This window comes from Camelus bactrianus, chromosome 1 (assembly GCF_048773025.1).
Source record: "Camelus bactrianus isolate YW-2024 breed Bactrian camel chromosome 1, ASM4877302v1, whole genome shotgun sequence".
NCBI classification, from domain to species: Eukaryota; Metazoa; Chordata; class Mammalia; order Artiodactyla; family Camelidae; genus Camelus; species Camelus bactrianus.
Window position 1 is genome coordinate 74,085,463 of NC_133539.1, and position 20,717 is coordinate 74,106,179.

Genomic DNA, 20,717 nt, shown 5'->3' on the forward strand with positions numbered 1-20,717 from the left:
TTTTTAATTACCTAATTGGGAGGTCTTTCCAAATTTGATTTCTTCTCTTTACATATGCAAATTTGATTTTCTTCTCTTTACAAAATGTATATATATGTATACATACACATACATAAATATCTTATATTAATTTTTGAATATTGACCTATTTTTTTTTATGAATCTAGATTTGTTAAATGAATACATTGACAGAAATAGTTTATCTCTTTAACTACTACATTTATTTCAATTAGATAAGAGGCCTTTTAGAGGCAGCAATCTGGTTGGAAATGGGGCTGAAAGGGACTTGTCTTGGGTTTGAGTTAGCATATCAAGCACGTTATTTTTACTAAGATTATGTACCTACTTGTCGTGGCTTTGGTGAAGTGACTTATGAGATTGCTCTAGAGGAGCTACCCTAAAGCCTTTCTAAGCAAACTTTGGTTCAACTACTGTTCTCAACTTTGTGTAATCATCTCCCCTCTATTTCACAACTTAAGAACTAAAATATAAATATGATAGTTACACAATTAAATATGGTATGTTATATACATCTGGAGATCAGGGACAGGGACGGGGTTTCTTTCTTCCTTTTAAATATGTTCTGTAATATGTAATCTTATGTTTAATTTTAGTTTGTATAGTAAGTAAGGTTTTGTAATCTTCCCTGCCCCCTCTCTTTGGAAATTAGAATTATATATTTAAAACTACTCAAAAATTGGATGGTTTGAAATGTCAAATGAACTGGGACCAGCAAGCATTGGAGGCCTGGCTGGAAGAATCAGCTCGTAAAGACAGTGATGCCCTCACTCTTCAGAAGTACGCAAAACAAGATGATAATAAAATTAGGGTGAGATATTGTAAATTAAAAATACTAGATTTTCTCTGAATCTGTAATAATATCAACCATTTTTAAAATCTGAGTTGGACTTTTAATTTTAAAGTAGTTCTCAAAATTTTGGGGGTCTATTAAAGTCAGGTATCCTCTCTCTAGAAAAATGAATATGCTCAAATACTCACAAAATTTTGCAAGTTTTACTAATCCTTTGAAGCTCTTTGACCATTTAGGGATCTAGGGACTTCAGGTTAAGAATCCTGATTGAGAAGTTTTTTCAAAAGCATTTCAGAAAAGAAAGTTTTGTACTAGGACTATGGATAAGTATTTTAACTTCTCTTGTGTAATAGTTTGAATGTTACAGATAGTTTTTGCTGATTTGAGACCATAGTGCTATAGATTACATAATATATTATTATGACCATTACTTAAATATCTACTTATAATTAAATCTGGTAGTACTTTAGTTATCATGAAACATACTATTTTCTAATAGATTTAATACCACAGGCATTATTTAAAATAATTGTAAATGGCAAATTATTGTTTAATCCCTTTTCTAACTTTAAAAAGTACTAAAGGTCTTTTTAGAAACAATTGAGTTTTCATTGCAACATTTTGCAGTTAAAAGATGAATATATATATATATGTTATTTTGTAGTTGTTTTAGATATCAAATAAATGAATATATATACTATAATATGACTTATAATATCACTTAATGTGAGATATACTAACATCTTTTATGTTAATGAAATGATAATTATGAATATTTTTGTGTGTAACTACATCATAGGCACTGACCCTGCAGTTAGAAAGACTGACTGTGGAATGTAATCAGAGAAGAAAGGTACTTGACAACGAACTTGCAGAGACTCTAAGTGTGCAGGTTGGTTTAGTAAAGATTTTTATTTCTTAGTTGTCAAGGTGATGTTTGCAAAAGCACTTAAATTCACAGAAATGTTATTTGCTCTTATTTGACAGTTAGAATTGGATAAAGCAGCACAAGATTTTCGTAAGATTCATAATGAAAGGCAAGAACTCATTAAACAGTGGGAGAATACAATAGAACAGATGCAGAAGAGAGATCGAGACATCGATAACTGTGCCTTGGTAAAGTAATTGGTCGTTGCAGTGTTCAGCTATATTTATCTCTTTTGTATTTAACTCATTCATTTCAAATGTAAATCACCCTATTTGAAAGTCACTTTTGTAGCATGATTCAGTGGTTTTGGTAAATGTTTTTTTACAGTTGACTTTGTATCCATTTAGAAATGTGATTTTTATGAAGATTAGTTACTTAATATATATTATGCTGAAGACTCTGAAATGTGGGACAAGAGAAAATCAACAGATAGTGTTACTGCAGTAAAACCAATGCCCTGACTTATACACGGTTGTCCAGGGTGCCTTGGATTTAACATGTGTGCTAATGACAGGTGTAGGGAAATGAGCCTCATGGATAGCCAATAAAGAAGGAAGGAGAGTAGGAAAGAAACCTAGACTGCAGCTTCCCCTTCTGAACCTGCGGCACCCATCGTGGATTAGAAGCTCTGAAGGGGAAGAACACCACTCTGATTAAACACAGACCTCGTGTTATTTTTTGCTACTTCCAGAGATAATTTAGGAGAACTTTTGGGGGAATCATTAAAGAATAAAATAGTGGTGAGTGAAAATTAGAGAAGATTGGAGAAAGTTGGGAAGGAGAAGGAGTTGAGGAGGAAAGAAGGCAGGTGAGACAATGTGCTGACTTCCATTCTGAATATACTCCATGGAAAGGCATTTGGCAAGCAGTTCAGGCACTAGGAGTTTGGAATTCTGATTTCTTGATGTGGTTTACTTGTTATATGTAACTTATATGTAAAATGTTACTCTTTTAATATAAATTTCTGTAAGTAATAAATATTTTAGCAGCAAGATGGCCTGTGCCTCCCTAGGAGGGACATGGAAGAACCAATCTTAACTATGAGTTCCTTTGAATTCTTAATGCTGATGTTAGTTTCTTTTTCTTGACTTTTTATTGCTTTCAAACATCAAGTCCTGATTGCTTCCTTTATGTAAATCAGATGTGTCAGATCCAAGATCGCAGATCCATAATTGAATTCTCATACAACCATGCAGCTAAACTGACTCAGCCTGCTGATTTGGTGGAATCCACAGCTTATAGCTCCCTGGTCATGTTCACAGTGGTTCCTTATTTATGAAGTGACATCTGGCAGTGTGTATTGATGGAGACTAGAGAGAGTGCTAAGAAGAGGCTCCATAGGTAGGGGGATGTATTTAAGGACTGGCTCCTGATTTGTAGCATTTCTGATGTCTGGTGAAACTACTTCTATACCAACTTGATTCCACTGATCACAGAGTTGAGAAGAGGTGTGTAAGTCAGTTCTGGTGAGCCAGTGAGAGCCATTTCACACCACTAGAGGATTTAATCTGAGACTGGACCCTTTTGTTCTTCGTCCTCCAAAATAGTTCCTGCCTTCTCAGTGCCTTCTTGGCAGGAATCTGACCATATGATCCTGAAATTGGCTTCTTAGAATAAACTTCTACATTATTTAGGAAAGGAAAAAATATTTGTCTATTATAGTTCTAGTCTAGTGTAGACATTTTGGGATGCTACTTACAAGCATCACCTATACGAAAACAATTGTAAATACATTACACCGGTAAGAAACGTGAATCTTGAAGTAGATATTAAAGCATGTGATTAAGTGATAGAAAAGTTAATTATAAGTCAGGAAATTCTAGAATAATCGTTTGACATATATAAACTTGGGAAGTTTTGACCTGTCCTTTGGTTGAATGAACACAGTAGATATATGTAGAATGCTGCAATTATAGAATGTTAATTGTTATGGAGATGGGAATACTAGATTAAACAAATTTAAAATGTGTCTAAAAATGCAGTGCATCTCAGATATATTTTGGCTTAATATGCCAATATGTACAATACTACACACAGCATTTCTAAAACTTACTGATTTCAGAACACATCCCCTCCCCTGAACCAGTCTCCTGGGATTAGTTGTTTGGTGGGACCCTATTTCAGAAAACTTGAAAGAAATATATTTTAGGGTCAATTTTCCTTCTCCATCTAGTTCATCTAACATATTGCCATCAGAATCACCTGTAAAAACCATATATGGTCTTTTAATTCCACAACTCTAAAATCTTCTTTGTTCCACATTGCTTAAAAGTTGACCCTCTTTAACATGGTAATTGAAAAATTGAATTTCTTGACAGTTTGGCCCTAACTTCTACCTTTCCAGCCCCAACCCTTTCATCTGTACCCACCCCTTCTTAATGTATCCCTGTTCCATCCCTGCCCTCCCCTGCTACACTTTAACCACACGAGAGGATTTATGCAGCCCCATTTATCTTTTTAGGCCTGACTCAAGCAAAGCCTTTTAGGTAATGCCTTTTAATGATTTCTCTTGTGTAGACTTCATCACCTCTTTGATCCCATAGTGCTTTGTCCACACCTCAGTTACTACTTTGTATATTCTAGTTATTTTGTATTCCCAAGACCAGCAAAAAGCCTGAGTGAAGGCATTCCTATTGAAACTAGTAGCAAAAATACTATTCTCAAAAAATGAAAAAAGCTGGTCTTGTGAAATATTTGGAAAATATTGAAATCCAGCTTTCTATGTGAAAACTATTCAGTACTTTTATATTTTTAGATGTCATCTTCCATTGATAAAAGGTTGATATTTTTCTTATTCTTTAGCAAAGTACCAGATGGATGAAAGAAAACAGAGAGGCCTTTAAAAATAAGAACTTATAGGTATTATTGTCTAGTATATTAATATTGTGCTTTATTAATATAAAATAGTCTCCCTGTAAAAAAATTTTCTGAGAAGTTTTGGTAAAATAAATTTTGACTATTAAAAAAACTAAATTCTTCTTAGTTTTAGTTTTGTTCATCATATTAACTATATTTAACACATTTTTTAAATCCTAGGCATTAGCAAGGATAAAGCAGGAAATAAGAGAAAAAGAAAATTTGGTTAAGGAAAAGATCAAGTTTTTGGAAAGTGAGATTGGGAATAATGCAGAGTACGAGAAAAAAATTTCTGTTGCTGATCGTAAAGTTTTAAAATGTAGAATGGAATATCAGCGTCATGAAGCTAACAGAATTCAGCTGAAAGATGAGGTATGTCAACAAAAAAGACTAATTTGTGTGTTTATGACAAATTACTATACAAATAACCATAAAGACTTTCCTTTGATTAAGGAACTGCCTTCTAGTTCTTTTTGTGGAACTTCCTTGGGATACTCTAATGAGACCTTGGTTGGTGAAGGCAACAGGTGGGTGTCATTCACATCACAGGTGGCGTGACGGGCTCCCCCTGGAGTTGTGCAATGCCCAACTTGCCTGCCACGCTTATAAGTGACCTAAGGCAGAAGGCTCCTGAAGGGTCTAGACTGCAAATCGTAATTATCAGATAGTTGGCAAACGCGCAAATGTGAAGGTGAATTATTGACATTGGTGATAACTAGCAATGTCCTTCCAGTGCTACATATGTATGGTGGTTTTAACTCTCAGATTCTAGGTGGAGCTACCTGCTTAAGTTCAGTTTCTCATCTTGGTAAGGGAAAATATTCTAGTGTGGTAGTGGGACAATATAGTGGTAAAATACCTTGAAACAGGCTAAGAGAGAATGAAACTTCTCCTGCTTTGTTCTTTTTTTTTTTTTTTGAGCATACATGCCAAAAGATTATTCCATAGGGAGAGTTAGCAGTCCCTTAGTTAGCAATAAAGGGATCTTTATGAAATTTGTGCCTTGAGGCCATGTTATCTGAAGTTATTGCTATTAGGTGGGAAATTGGAATATTGCAGAGCATTCTATTCTATAAGTTGTTATACTTTTTATTTCTGATAAAGAAGGAAAGATTTTTTTTCTGTCCAAAGAGAATAAGTACGATCCTAAAAAGTAAAATAAGTGAATTTCTTGCATAAATTCAATGTCACTCCTAATAGCTCATTCTTAAAAATTTTGAAGTTTAAACCAATTGCTGAAAAGAATTCCTTCATTTGTAATTTGTTTATTGAGATAGAATTCACATATCATAATACACCCTTTTAAAGTGTACAATTCAATGGTTTTTAGTACTTCACAGAATTGTGAAACCATCACCACCATCTAATTTTAGAATATTTTTGTCTTTCACAAAGAAGCCCCATTAGCAATCACTTTCCTTTCCCTCCTCTAACCAGGCCCTGGCAACTACTGATCTACTTTCTGTCGCTATGGATTTGCCTATTTTGGACATTTTATATAAGTGACGTCATATAATATGGTGCCTTTTTTGTCAGGTTACTTTCATAATGTTTTCAAGGTTCATCTGTGTTACAGCATGTATCAGTACTTCATTTCTTTTTCTCAAATTTTTTTTTTTATTGTGGTGAATACATGTAGCATACAATTACCATCTTAACTGTTTTTAAGTGTACAGTTCAGTGGTATTAAATACACTCCTAATATTGTGCAGCTATCACCAACACCCATCCTCATAGCTCTTTTCTTGTAAAGCTGAAACTCTGTACTGTTAAACAATGACTTCCCATCTTTTCCTCCCTGCAGCCCCTGGAAACCACCATTCTACTTTCTGTCTCGATAATTTAGACTACTCTAAGTACCTCATATAAACGGAATCATTAAATATTGGTCTTTTTGTGACTGGCCTATTTCACTTATTTTACTTAGTAGAACGTCCTCAAGGGTCATCCATGGTATAGCATATGTCAAAATTCAGTTCCTTTTTAAGGATAAATTCTATTCTATTGTATGTACCTGCCACATTTTGCTTTTCCATTCATCTGTTGAGACCTTGGGTTGCTTCCATGTTTTAGATATTGTGAATAATGCTGCTATAAACATGGTTGTATAGTTGTCTCAGAATTGTTGGATCGTATGGTAATCATATTTTTAAGACTTTGAGGAACTGTCATATTGTTTTCCACAGTGGCTATACCATTTTACATCTCCACTAACAGTGCACAAGGGTTCCAGTTTCACCACATCATCATCAACACTCGTTATTTTGGGGTTTTTTTGATTGTAGCTATCCTAATGGGTGTGAGGTACTACTTCATTGTAGTTTTGAGTTGCATTTCCCTAGTGGTTACTGATGAGCACCTTTTCATGTGCATATTTGCCTTTTGTATCCCTTCTCTAGAGAAATATCTCTTCAAGTCCTTTGTCCATTTTTGAATTAGGCTGCTTTTTTTTGTTGTTGTTGTTGTTGAGTTTAGTTAGTTCTGTATATATTCTGGATATTAGTCCTTTATCAGATATATAATTTGCAAATATTTTTTCCCATTCTGCGCGTTGCCTTTTTGCATTGTTGTTATTGTCTTTGAGGCACAGAAGTTTTTAATTTTGATGAAGTCCAATTTGCCTGTTTTTTCTTTTGTTGCCTGTGCCTTTGGTATCATATCCAAGAAATCATTACCAAATACAGTGTTGTGAAGCTTTTGCTGTATGTACCTTTAACTTATATGTGTAGATTTCTATAGTATCATACAAGTCATTTAAAATTTAGTATCAGATCAAAAAGAAAAATTGTTAAATATGTATTGCAGCAACATGGTTACTTTATTTGTGGGTGTGATGTAGCCTAGAAATCAAGGTGTTCAGAACAGAACTTCTCAGAAAAGAAATTAATTTATAAGATATAAAGTAAATATGTAATTTCTGTCTATTAACTAATAAATAGCTGGATTCTTTAAAAGCCACTGTGAATAGAAGTTCCAGTGATTTAGAAGCTCTGAGGAAAAATATTTCCAAAATAAAAAAGGACATTAGTGAAGAAACAACAAGGTAAGAAAAAAGATATTTAAATATGTTTATGGTTTTTGACTAACCCTAGAAAAATTATTGAATATTTGACTTTTTGGTTAAATAACTGTAAAATTATAGCTACTAAATTATTAAACTTAAAAAACTTTTCCTGGGTTTTTCAATACAAAGGCTTAGGATAAAATTTTTTTAATTGTTATTTTAAAATTTCATTTATTTTTAGGGGGGAGTTTATTAGGTTTGCTTATTTATTTGTTTATTTGTTTATTTATTTATTTATTTTTAGAGGAGGTACTGGGGATTGAACCCAGGACCTTGTGTATGCTAAGCATGTGCTTTACCACTTAAGCTATACCCTCTCCACCTTAGGAGAAATATTTTTTATGGCTTATTAAGTATATATTGGTAATAAAAAGGTTTATGGCAAAAGAAAACTTTAAGTTATATGAAGAAATCTTAGGTTAAACTATTGTTTGTTTGCATTAAATATATTTTAGACATGTTTTCCTCATAAATTTATTTTTTCGTCATAAATTCTCTATAGGTTATACAAAATTAAAAATCATAATCAGATTGTAAGAAAAAAATTAAAGCATATAACTGAGAAAACTATGTCTGTGGAGGAGAAAGCTACTAACTTGGAAGACATGCTAAGGGAGGAGGAAAGAGGTGTAAAGGTAAGGTTTTTAAAAAATTACAGCAAATTTAGCAATAGTGACTTAACTAGACTCTTGATCAGAGGAGTAGGAGGTCTTTTAAGAGGCTCCAATTTCTGGTGTGATCACATTTGTAATCAGATTGTTGAGTTGTTGGACCCCTTTTTTAATCTTAAGCTCCTAATTCTCTGTTCTCTTCACTTTCAGCCTTTAACTTTGATGTCTTCTTTTAAAGGTAGCCCCTCTATCTTAGATTCTCTGCCTTCTCAATTCTTACTGTGTCCCTATTCCTGTTTGCCATTCATACAGATAGTCTTATATTGCAAATATACCTTGAAAAGTGCCTTTGTTTTACAACTGATTATCTTCATTTTTGTTTGTTTGTGATCAGATTCCCAGCAATGGTCTACATTCATTACTTCTTCATCATCTATCTCTTGAACCTCTTACATTCTTCTACCATTTATTGGTAAATGGGCTTTTAAGTGCTAACATTTCACTCACTTCACTGGCATCCCCCTTCTACCTTCATCTCTGTCATTCTGGTGGCATTAAAGCCAACTTTTGAGGAACTGGAAAAGGCTGGTTCACCATTTCCTCTTTGAAAACTTCAGATTGACTTGTGTGACCTATCACTGTAGGTACTACTTCTTGCTTTTACTCTTTTTTGGAAGGGGGAAGAGGAGGGGCAGCTGAAGGTGGTGGCAAAATCCTCCATTTGTTGAGGCTTATGTCAAGTATGGTTTCACTTATATTTGGATAGAATCCAGCTTCCTCAGTGTGCTGTTGTGTATGTATAAAATTCCTGAGTAATGAAGCCATGCAACAATCTTTTTTTTTCCCTTTTCAGTTTTATTAGGTAGAATTATTACAGTTTGACTGCACATATACATTATATTACATTTAAATACATATATACAGTATACTGCACATCCATGCAATAATCTTGACTTGAGTGGTATTTGAGTTCAAATCATACAACATTATTTTTTAAAAATTATGGCTTTTTCTCCCCTTAAGACCATGATTTTCTGTAGCACATGAAATGGGAGGGTGTTAGGACTTATTAGAAATATTTTGTAAAGACCATGAAATTTATATGAAATAGACCTTCTGATGACAGAATTAAAAACTAGTGATTTTTTACAGAAATTAGCTGAATTAGAAAAATATTAGATTGGTAGCATGTGAACTGATTGTGCCCTAATAGGGTTGTACTCATAATCTTGTAGCTGTCGATTTTGATTGGAAAAAATCCCAAGCTTGTTTTGGAGATGTGCTATGTTATTCACCATCAATCACCAACTGTAAAACTGCCAGGCAATCTTTCAGAAGGTCTTAAACTCAATGAAAATTGTCTATTATATGACAAGTAATGTATTTCACAAGATTAGATCAGATTATATTTCTTGATTGGTGAAAACCTAAATGTGCCAATCACAGACTTCTTTTGTTTCATGTTGAGGTACATTGGTTGGCAAAGGGAATTATTCTTATCTGGGTATAAGTGCACAGAGGAAACTTACTCCAACATTTTAGAATGATAGCTTTCAATAGATCTTGGCATGGGAGGTCTACCTGAAGCCTGGAATACACTGATGTGATGTCTTGAGGTCAAAATAGGCTTGCCTCCTGAAAAAGGAGCAGTGGGAATGGGGGACTGGTTTTTATCTCCTAGAGAGCTGCACATGTAGGGAGGGCAGCTACAGGCAAGGTGTGAGGAAGAGGCAGTGCCAGTAGTGTGTTAGGGCCAGCTCACACTGGCTCACAAGAGCTGATAGTTAAATTTTCTGAAATTTTATAAGTCAGCTGTTAACCATAACTACTACTAAAAGTTAAATTATATAGACTTACAATTAAATTACATTATAAACAAAAGTAATAAGTACTCAGCACATATCATTTTCAAATTATTTTACAACATTTTACAGTTACCTCTTCTCTTAAGACTACTCAAGATAACTAACATCTATTATATCTGTATAGTAGAAACACTGCATAATGGTCTGCTAATGCATATCTCTTCCAAGTGCTGCATTTAGTGGAATAATGTTAATAATGTACTTAAAATTGGCCATAGTGGGACTATAAATAATCGTGGTAATCAGCCTCTTCCCCCTGCTTCCCACCAGAAGGCTGGTGGTTAAACATTTACCTGCCCACTGGGTAGTGCCCAAAAGAAGGTGGGAAACTGGGTGATGTGATTTCTTCCCTTGACACTCTTAAGACTTTATTAAACTTTGTGAACTTATAAGCTGTGTGTCTCTAGTGTATTTATTTATCTAGCACTCTTTTTTATTGAAATATAGTCAATTTACACTGTGTCAGTTTCTGGGGTACAGCATAATGTTTCAGTCATGCATATATATACATATATTTGTTTTAATACTCTTTTTCATTATTTTTAATTATAGGTTCATGTATTCATATATTTTTTATTTTAGGTTACTATTAGATATTGAATATAGTTCCCTGTGCTGTACAGTAAAAACTTGTTGTTTATCTATTTTATATATAGTAGTTAGTATCTGCAAGTCTGGAACTCCTGATTTATCTCTTCTCCACCCCCTTTACTCCCTGGTAATCATAAGTTTGTTCTCTATGTCTGTGAGTTTGTTTCTGTTTTGTAAATAAGTTCAGTTGTGTCTTTTTTTTTTTTTTTTTTTTTTAAGATTCCTCATATAAGTGATACATTTTGTATTTTTCTTTTTCTTTCTGGCTTACTTCACTTAGAATGATGATCTCTAGGTCTATCCCTGTAGCTGCAAATGGCATTATTTTATTCTTTTTTATGGCTAAATAGTATTACATTGTATATATGTACCACATCTTTTTTATCCATTTGTGTATCAGTGGACATTTAGGTTGTTTCCATTTCTTGGCTGTTGCAAATAATGCTGCTGTGAACACTGGGGTACATGTGTCTTTTCGAATTATAGTTTTCTTTTGATATATGCCCAGGAGTGGGATTGCTGGATCATATGGTAAGTCTATTTTCAGTTTTTTAAGGAACCTCCATATTGTCCTCCATAGTGGTTGCACCAATTTACATTCCCACCAACATTGTAGGAGGGTTCCTTTTTCTCCACACCATCTCCAGCATTTATTATTTGTAGACTTTTTCATGATGACCATTCTGACTGTTGTGAGGTGATACCTCATTGTGGTTTTGATTTGCATTTCTCTAATAATTAGCATTGTTGAGCATCTTTTCATGTGCCTGTTTGCTGTCTGTATGTCTTCTTTGGGAAAATGTCTATTAGGTGTTCTGCCCTTTGTTTTGATTGGGTTGCTTGGTTTTTTTTATATTAAGCTGTATGAGCTGTTTATATATTTTGGAAATTAGTCCCTTGTTGGTCACATCATTTGCAAATATTTTCTCCTATTCTGTAGGTTGTCTTTTCATTTTGATGATGGTATCATATCCTTAGCTGTGCAAAAGCTTGTAAGTTTGATTATGTCCCATTTGTTTATTTTTGCTTATATTTCCATTACTCTAGGAACTGGTTCAAAAAGAATATTGCTGTGATTTATGTCAAAGAGTGTTCTGCCTATGTTTTCCTCTAGGAGTTTTATAGTATTTGGTATTACATTTAGGTCTTTAATCCATTTTGAGTTTATTTTTGTATATGGTGTTAGAGAATGCTCTAATTTCATCCTTTTACATGTAGCTGTCCAGTTTTCCCAGCACCACTTGTTGAAGAGACTGTCTTTTCTCCACTGTATATTCTTGTCTCCTTTGTTGTAGATTAATTGACTAAAAGTGTGTGTGTTTATTCTGGGCTTTCTATCCTGTTCCATTGATTTATGTGTCTGTTTTTTGCCAGTACCATACTCTTTTGATTACTGTAGCTTTATAGTATAGTCTGAAGTCAGGGAGCATGACTCCTCCAGCTCTCTTCTTTCTCAAGATTGTTTTGGCTATTCAGGGTCTTTTGTGTTTTCACACAAATTTTAACATTTTTTGTTCCAGTTTGGTCAAAAATATCATTGGTAATTTGATAGGGATTGTATATTGCCTTGGATAGTATGGCCATTTTAACAATATAGTTTTTGAAGTACAGATTCTTTGTCTCCTTACATAGATTTATTCCTAGGTATTATATTCTTTTTGATGTGATGGTAAATGGGATTGTTTTCTTAATTTCTTTATCTGATGTTTTGTTGTTAGTGTATAGAAATGCAACTGATTTATGTATATTAATTTTTTATCCTGCAACTTTACCAGATTCATTGATGAACTCTAGTAGTTTTCTGGTTGCATCTTTAAGATTTCCTATGTATAGTATCATGTCATTGGCAAACAGTGACAGTTTTACTTCTTCTTTTCCAATTTGGATTCCTTTCATTTCTTTTTCTTCTCTGATTTCTGTGGCTAGAACTTCCAAAACTATGTTGAATAGAATAAAAGTGGTGAGAGTGGGCATCTTTGTCTTGTTCCTGATCTCAGAGAAAATGCTTTCCGCTTTTTACCATTGAGTATGATGTTAGCTTTGGGTTTGTCATATATGGCCTTTATTATGTTGAGGTATGTTCTATCTGTGCCCACTTTCTGGAGAGTTTTTATCATAAATAGATATTGAATTTTATCAAAAGCTTTTTCTTCATCTATTGAGATGATCATATGGTTTTATTCATATGGTTATGTTTCTCGACCTTGGAGAGGTGGCCTTCTGTGGGAGAAGTCCTGTGCATCCCAGCAGTGCACTCCCCTGTCACCCAAGGGCCAGGGCCCAGTTTGTCCCAGGGTAGAATCTGGCCTGCTATTACAGACTCCTTCCACAGGCTGTGGGGCTGTTGTTTTCTTACTTATGTTATTGGCCTCCTGGTGAGTAAGGCTGGGCTAGAGGCTTGTACAGGTTTCCTGGCAGGAGGGGTTGGTGCCTGCCCCCTGCTGGGTGGAGCTGGATCCTTGTCCTCTGGTGGGCAGGGTTGTGTCTAGGGGAGTGTCTAGAGGTGGCTGTGGGCTCAGGAAGTCGGCTGATGGGTGGGGCTGCATTCCTACTGAGTATGCTGTTTGGCCTGAGGTTTCCCAGTACTTAAGCCTACAGGTTGTTGGGTGGGGCTAAGTCTTGGCACCAATGACCTAAACAAAAATGTCAGCCTCCAGGAAAGCTTGTGTAGATGAACACTACCTGAATGTCCGCCACCAGCATTTATGTCCCCAGGGTGAGCCACAGCCACCCTCTACCTCCCCAAGAGAACTTCCAAAACTAGCAGGCAGGTCTGGCCCAGGTTCCTATAGAATCACTGCTTTTGCCCTTGGCCCAGTGCATGCAAAATTCTGTGTGCACTTGCAAAGAGGGTGAAGTCTCTTTATCCTCCATTGCCATGGTGCTCCTGCAATTAAGCCCCATTGACCTTCACAACTGGATGTTCTGAGGACTCCTCACAATGCCAGAACCCTGGGCTGGAGAGCCTGACATGAGGTTCAGAACTCTCACTCTTCTGGGAGGGGCTCTGCAATATAATTTTCTCCAGCTTGTAGGTCGCCCACCCAGGGATAGGGGACCCAGTTATATCATGAATGCACCCCCTACTGCCATCCCCTTGTGGTTCCCTCTTTACGTTTCCAGTTGAAGGAGATCTTTTTTGCTAGGTTCCAGTCTTTTTAATCAATGATTATTTAGCAGTCAGCTGTGATTTTGTTGTGATCATGAGAGTAGGTGAGCTTGTGGTCCTAATACTTTTCCATCTTGACCAGAAAAATCCTCCAGTATATTCTATGTTCTAGGGAAACCACTGGAATAGCCAAGTTCTAAGGCTAAGGTGACATAGAACAGAGTTAAGATGACAGATCAAGGTACAAGCTACAGGAACAGAAAACTGCTATTCTAGTCTACTAGATTAGAGTATCCTACAAGCAATGTTGGGAATTTGTTGAAGTTGTGGGAAGGGCTAAAATGGGGGCCTTTGAGCCCCCCATTTTAAGAGCCCACAAATTATAATGTTCAGGCAATAAAACATTTCAAGGTATTATAATTTCATTAATCACTTTTATTCTTATCATCAGGAAGTAGAAGTTCAATTGAACATAGTGAAAGATGTGTTATTTAAGAAAGTCCAGGAACTACAGGCGGAGACAATGAAAGAAAAAGCTGTTGTATCTGAAATTGAAGGAACCCGTTCCTCTCTAAAGCACCTCAACCATCAGTTACATAAACTGGACTTTGAAACCTTGAAGCAGCAAGAAATTATGTACAGTCAGGTAGATGTTACACTTATGAATATTTTCCAGATTAATTTGTTATCATTGTGACAGTCAAGATACTGCAGTGTCCTAAGGAAACAAAGATTTCTAAGAACTCTTGAGGGGATAGATGGATGCCGAAGATGGGCTATCATGTTAGGTCAGTAGCTGGGTGAGGGAGCCTTAGAAACTATTTTTCTCTCAATCTGAAATGAACAGATAAGAGGATAGACAACTCTAGTAGGGAAGAGCCATGCTTTAAAGGAATCTTGGAGCAACTGGATCTCTAGCAAAACAAAACAAGGAGTGAAATATCTGAAACCTAGAAAAACTATGATTCTTAGTTATGCAGACATTGGCTTCCCCACCCCAACCTGTGGACCAATAGGTTAAAAATATTTTTTAAGTTTTTCCTTATTTGTTCTGTTTATATATTCTGCCTTACATTACTTTCTTAATGTCTTCCTTGTCTACATCTTAATTTCCCTGTCTGATATATTCTTAGTTTCTCAAAATTACAGATGCTAATATGTAATTTTAAAAATAACTCATTAGAAGTTCATCAGATTTGTTAGGCCTTTCACTCCTAACAGTCTGTGACTTTATCTTTTTTACACCCCTTAGAAAATGTCCCATCAAAAATCAATGTCTGTGTAAATTCAGTGGATTCACTGAGGTTCCATCATGGTAGGATGATAAATACCTACTTAGCTGCTTTGTTATATTTTCAGAAGATTATTTCTGTGTCATTGTCATGTACCCTGGCTCTTGAAGACTAGTTTGTTGTTTTACCCTTTAGACTAAGAAGGATTTCATCCTGTAAATTACTGAAGGTTTAAAGTGACTTTAGTAAATGATGACATCAGGCCAAACTCATATAAGAAAGTATTTTTACAGTGTTTTTGCGTTTGTAGAAATGATTTTAACTGTTTTTCCTTACTAACTTATTTTTTAAAACTGTAACAGGATTTTTACATTCAACAAGTGGAACGCCGAATGTCACGGTTAAAGGGAGAAATTAATTCAGAAGAAAAACAAGCACTTGAAACAAAAATTGTTGAACTTAAAAAGACATTGGAAGAGAAAAAATCTACAGTTAGCCTTTTGGAAATAGAGATCAAGAAGCTTCATGTAACTTACATTTTATGCTTCATATATTCTATCATTAGTCATTCTGTTTTAAAGTTGACATGTTCATAGGACTTTACTTTGGACAGGATGACTGCCAAGCTACCCACATATATAAAAAATGTATGAACTAATGTTCATATTTCTATACTGACTAAGAGAATGAAACATTACCATTCATTACGTATTTACTATATGCTAAATATGTCTTTAGCATTTTATTTCATTTAATCCTTATAGATGTCTTGTGAGAAAGAATTTATTACTTGTTTTACAGATTAAGTAACTTGTACATGATTACACAGCTACCTCATGGAGAGCTAGGATTTGATCCCTAATTCATGTGACTTAAAAATACTCTTAAATAGTATGATTTTAAAAATTGATAAATTCCAGTTTTATATTATGTATCTACTATAATAACTTGATTGCCCTTTATCTTTGAAATGACACCTAAAAGAAGCTGCTCTTTTATGGGTCATCTATTGTTGTTATCCAAATATTTACTTAGTTAAAATATTTCAGATGACTCAATATTGTTAATAAGATGAAAATGTTCATCATCTTTAGGTATTTTAATATGTTTATGGCAATATAAAACCTATATTAGGGGAACCTGTGTAATATAGAACCTATGTTAAAGTTTAACTGAAAAGTAAGAGTGAAGGAGTGAGCATGGACCTAAATGTGGGGAAAACTCCAAAGGGTTTAGATGTTAAAACAGCTGGAAAGGCTAGTGATGAGTGTCCTCTAGTGGTTACAGAAAGAATTGCCCTGAACTCCTTTAGGGCTAAAAGGTGAAAGGGCTCAGCTATTGCTTTTTAAAATTAAAAAAACAATAATAATAAATTTTAAGATGACAAAATATTGGCTTGGAGTAGTTTGGGCCTGATGAAATTTTAGAAAACCTGCTTCTTGTGGTTTAATGGAAAAGAGCACATGTTTTGGAATTAGAACTGGTTTTGAATGTCAAGGTTATACTACTACTGCTATTTTACTTTTTCTGAGTCCTAGTATTCATTTTAAAATAGAAAACAATATTTAATATTATTTTAGGGCACTTGGCATTAGAAGCATTGTATATCTTAATATAGTACTTTTAGTAGGTACTCAATAAATGTTTTTAAAATTTCATAGAATATGAGAATATTAGTGCTGCAGAATGATAGGAGGATGACATTTGTATCTGAACATGTTTTTTGACCCCGACCTGAATTATGTCTGTTTTGCTTTGTGGGGATGCTTCCAGTGTTCCCCCTTTTAACTACCGTGGGGCTCTGTCCATTATGCAGTAGGCTAGTACTAATGCCTATCTCAGCTCTGGTTTTGATAGAGAGAGAAAGTGAATGGAAATGCAGTGAATTTTTGAAGATATTAAAGCTAGTTAACCTGCTAATGAAGGTTTTCTCTTCTCAGTAGTAGCATCAGATTGTAAAGTCATTCTGTATTCAGTCTCTCATTCCACTCCATCTCTTATTTTCCTTAATAGAAACAAATTACTTCAGGTTGGAAATTATCTCAAATTAGAATTTTCTTTCTGAAAGTTAATTTTATAAAATCATTCCTTTATGTAAAAATATTCTTACTGCCCTGCATCAGTCTTAGGTCCTGATACATCAGAGAAGTACAAGCAATGAGAATGACAGAGGAGGGAGGAAGGGAGGGAAACAGGAAGACAGAAGGAGAGGAGAGGGATAGGTCTTGGCACTAGAAAATTTTTGTTTTAGGTACCCTAAGAGGGACTAACAGAGGACAAGGAGCACAAACCTTGTTCTGGTTTTGCGTTGGAGGGAGGGTTCCAATTGGTATAAAGCTAGAAAACTGGAATCTGAGTATGTATGACCCATCTACGCATCCGATGGAGTTACATCCTATTTAGCATTTTTCTCTCCAGCAATATGTGATTAGATATGTAATAATAATAATAAGACATGGCATTTCTACATGTCAAACATTGTTGTACATACTCTTTGACAGTAACTTCTTTAACCATCACAACAGCCCAGGTAGGTAGGTATTGTTATTATCTCCATTTTAGAAATGAGGAAACGGAGGAAGAGGAGGTTCCCCAGGATCAGATGGCTAATACGTAACTAAGACAGTCTGATTCCAGAGCTTATAGTTAACCAAGAACCTGAGCTTTCTCACACTGTAAATGTTTTTACCTTCTGGGACATGGGTTGAATCAAATAATGAACCCTAGAAGGTGAACCATCTATTGAACCAAAGCTTGAGATCCTCTCCCACCTATTTCTCCTCATAAGTAGCAGTCACTTAATAATTCAGTTTTAACTGTAAGCATACGTAATATTTCCTAGAATTATTGAATTCAAAGTAAACCCAAACATCAATAGATAATTATATCAGAGACATTACAGCATGAAGGGTGAAATTTAAAAATTTGATTATTAGAAGTATTTAATAGAATATATAACTTAATGTAAGACATGTTTAGTAGTATGTATTTAATATTGTTATTTAAAATATGTATTTATGTACCTTGTTTCCTTTTTACAGAATGATCTTTACTTTATCAAGAAGTCAAATAGTAAAAATTGTGATGAAAAGCAGTCCCTCATGACCAAAATAAATGAATTGAACCTTTTCAATGACAGATCAGAGAAAGAACTTAATAAAGCCAAAGCTTTGAAACAGGTACAATAAAATCATATGTATAAATACTATTAAAAAGCATATGTTTTCATGCTAATTGTAGAAAAAATTTTAAATATACCAAATTATAAAGAAGGAAATAAGTCACTATATCACTGTACACAAGATAAACAATGTTATAGTATATTATTTTCTTTCAATCTTTTGAAGAGAATTTGCTTTATGTATTGTATTTAAAACCTTAAAAATACATTGTACGTGTTTCCTAAACATTAAATATCTTCAAAGACTTCCTACAGTCCATTGCATAAAGTTACAATAATTTATTTAACCATCTCCTATTTTTTGGATATATGTTTGTTACCATTGTTTGGCTCTTCTAAATAGTACTATCATGTACTATGCATATATTTTGTTGTACAGTTCTTCATGTAGTTCTTTAGGATAAATTTCCAGCTGTATAATTATGGTTCAAAAAGAATGAACATTTTTGGTGCCTTGAAACCATTTTCAAGCCAAGTTTCCCTCTGTAGGGTTCAGTTAATACTGCCACCAGCAGTATGTAAATTTTCTATTTTACTCACCACCACCAGGGCTGGGTATTATAATTTATAAAATTGTTGTCAATTTGATGGGCAAACATGATATCTCATTGATTTTAGCCTGCACTGGTGACATTTTAAAACATCTAAAGTTTAAACATAAAATTTAAAATATTTATGTTTCAGTTAAAATGTTTGAAACATTTTTTCTGTTATGTTCCATAATTTTTCTTTTGGATTTCTAGGTTTATTTTTTGGGCCCATATTTCTACTAGGAGGTTTATATTTTTAAATTGCTTTGCAAAAGATTTTTATGTGTAAAAATATTAACTCATAAATATTGTCAGTATTTGTCCCATTGTCTGTAAATTTTACTTCAGTTTTTTTGACATAGAAACTTTTTTTAATATCAAATATTTAAGTGTTTTTCCCTGTATAATTTTTATGCTTAGAAATGTCTTCATCACACGAAAACTCAAACAAATAGCAACTGTTTCTAGTAGCTGCATTGGCTTCATCTCTTATATTAAGTTTTTTAAATTGACCAGGAGTTTATTTTTAAATTATTATTATTATTATTTTGCATTTTTAAAATTTATTTATTATTTTTTAATTGAAGTATAGTCAGTTTACAATGTGTCAATTTCTGGTATACAGCATAATGTTTTCAGTCATACATGTACATGAATTATGTATTAATTTGTTTTCATAATCTTTTTCATTATAAGTTACTACAAGATATTAAATATAGTTCCCTGTGCTGTACAGTAGAAACTTGTTTATCTGTTTTATTGGAGTTTATTTTTGGTACATATGAGATGTGGGGATCTAATCTTTTCTCCAACTGAAAGGCTATGTTTTTAAACAGTAAAATCTTATATTCTGGAGTATTTTTTCTAGGCTTTCTATTCTGAAAATTGATCTATTTGTGTATTCTTGCATCAATAGTCATGACTGAGTTGTTTTAAAATAAAAATTTATTTACACATTATTCTGTATGATTTAGTTTAGAATATAAAAATCCTCATCCATAGGCCTGTATATATATTCTGGATATTGTAAGTTTCAATTTTAGGAATAACTTCTTACTTTTTTTAAGTAAAACTTGAATTTAAAGTTTAATTTATAATAAAAGACTTGGAATAGCTGTAAACCCTTTTCTTATAATAAAAAGAAAAGAAAAACCAAGTCATGACTTGGAGCAATTTAAATTTAACCCTAATTAATATTTAGAAATTGGAAGAAATTGTATTTTCAGGTTTCACTTTTGTAGCAATAAAAAAGAAACACATTTTGGTTTAGGTGCACAAATGATTATATCAATAGCTGATGATTTTGTTATATTGTTAGGATCTGATGGTAGAAGACAATCTTTTAAAACTTGAAGTTAAACGTACTCGAGAAATGCTTCACAGTAAGGCAGAAGAAGTTCTTTCTCTGGAAAAAAGAAAGCAACAATTATACTCAGCTATGGAAGAACGGACTGAAGAAATTAAGGTTCACAAAACAATGCTTGCATCACAAATACGATATGTTGACCAAGAACGGCAAAACATAAGGTATTAATTAGAATTTTAAAGTTCTGCTTTAGCATTTTGAAAATGTAAGGGTAATATCAGAAGAGCTGGCTGCCACCTCCACCACCTTGCTTGTCCATCTTTTTCTTACTCATTTGAAAAAGCTTTTAATATAATACATAGGAAATATTTTATCCACAAATCTATGCTTTTTCCTTTCTCTTTCCTTAAGCTAACTCCTACCTCATTCTTTGGATTTCCCTTATTTATGTTAAGATCTTTAATTGGAATTGATTTTTGTGTGTGGTTTGTGGTAAGGGTCTAATAACATACTTTCCCTTATGGATACCCAACAGCTGCCTTTATTGAAGCAGTTTTTTCATATAGGTTTTGCATATCTTCTATAAGATTTATTTCTGGCTACATGTTTTTTTATAATGTTACTGTCAACATT

The 20,717-nt window shown here is 33.8% G+C and overlaps 1 protein-coding gene across 4 annotated transcripts in view; it reads left to right on the forward strand.

The window, feature by feature from the left end:
- The window catches only part of CCDC39 (coiled-coil domain 39 molecular ruler complex subunit), a 138,558-nt gene that overhangs the window by 100,256 nt on the left and 17,585 nt on the right, over positions 1-20,717 (forward strand). For all 4 annotated transcript variants that reach the window (XM_074367355.1, XM_074367364.1, XM_010947829.3 and 1 more), the window contains 10 exons: positions 671-829; positions 1,611-1,703; positions 1,799-1,927; positions 4,776-4,967; positions 7,535-7,638; positions 8,162-8,294; positions 14,287-14,481; positions 15,430-15,594; positions 18,109-18,246; positions 20,097-20,305. In XM_074367355.1, the coding sequence (XP_074223456.1) occupies positions 671-829; positions 1,611-1,703; positions 1,799-1,927; positions 4,776-4,967; positions 7,535-7,638; positions 8,162-8,294; positions 14,287-14,481; positions 15,430-15,594; positions 18,109-18,246; positions 20,097-20,305 (1,517 nt within the window). The remainder of the gene's footprint in view (positions 1-670; positions 830-1,610; positions 1,704-1,798; positions 1,928-4,775; positions 4,968-7,534; positions 7,639-8,161; positions 8,295-14,286; positions 14,482-15,429; positions 15,595-18,108; positions 18,247-20,096; positions 20,306-20,717) is intronic.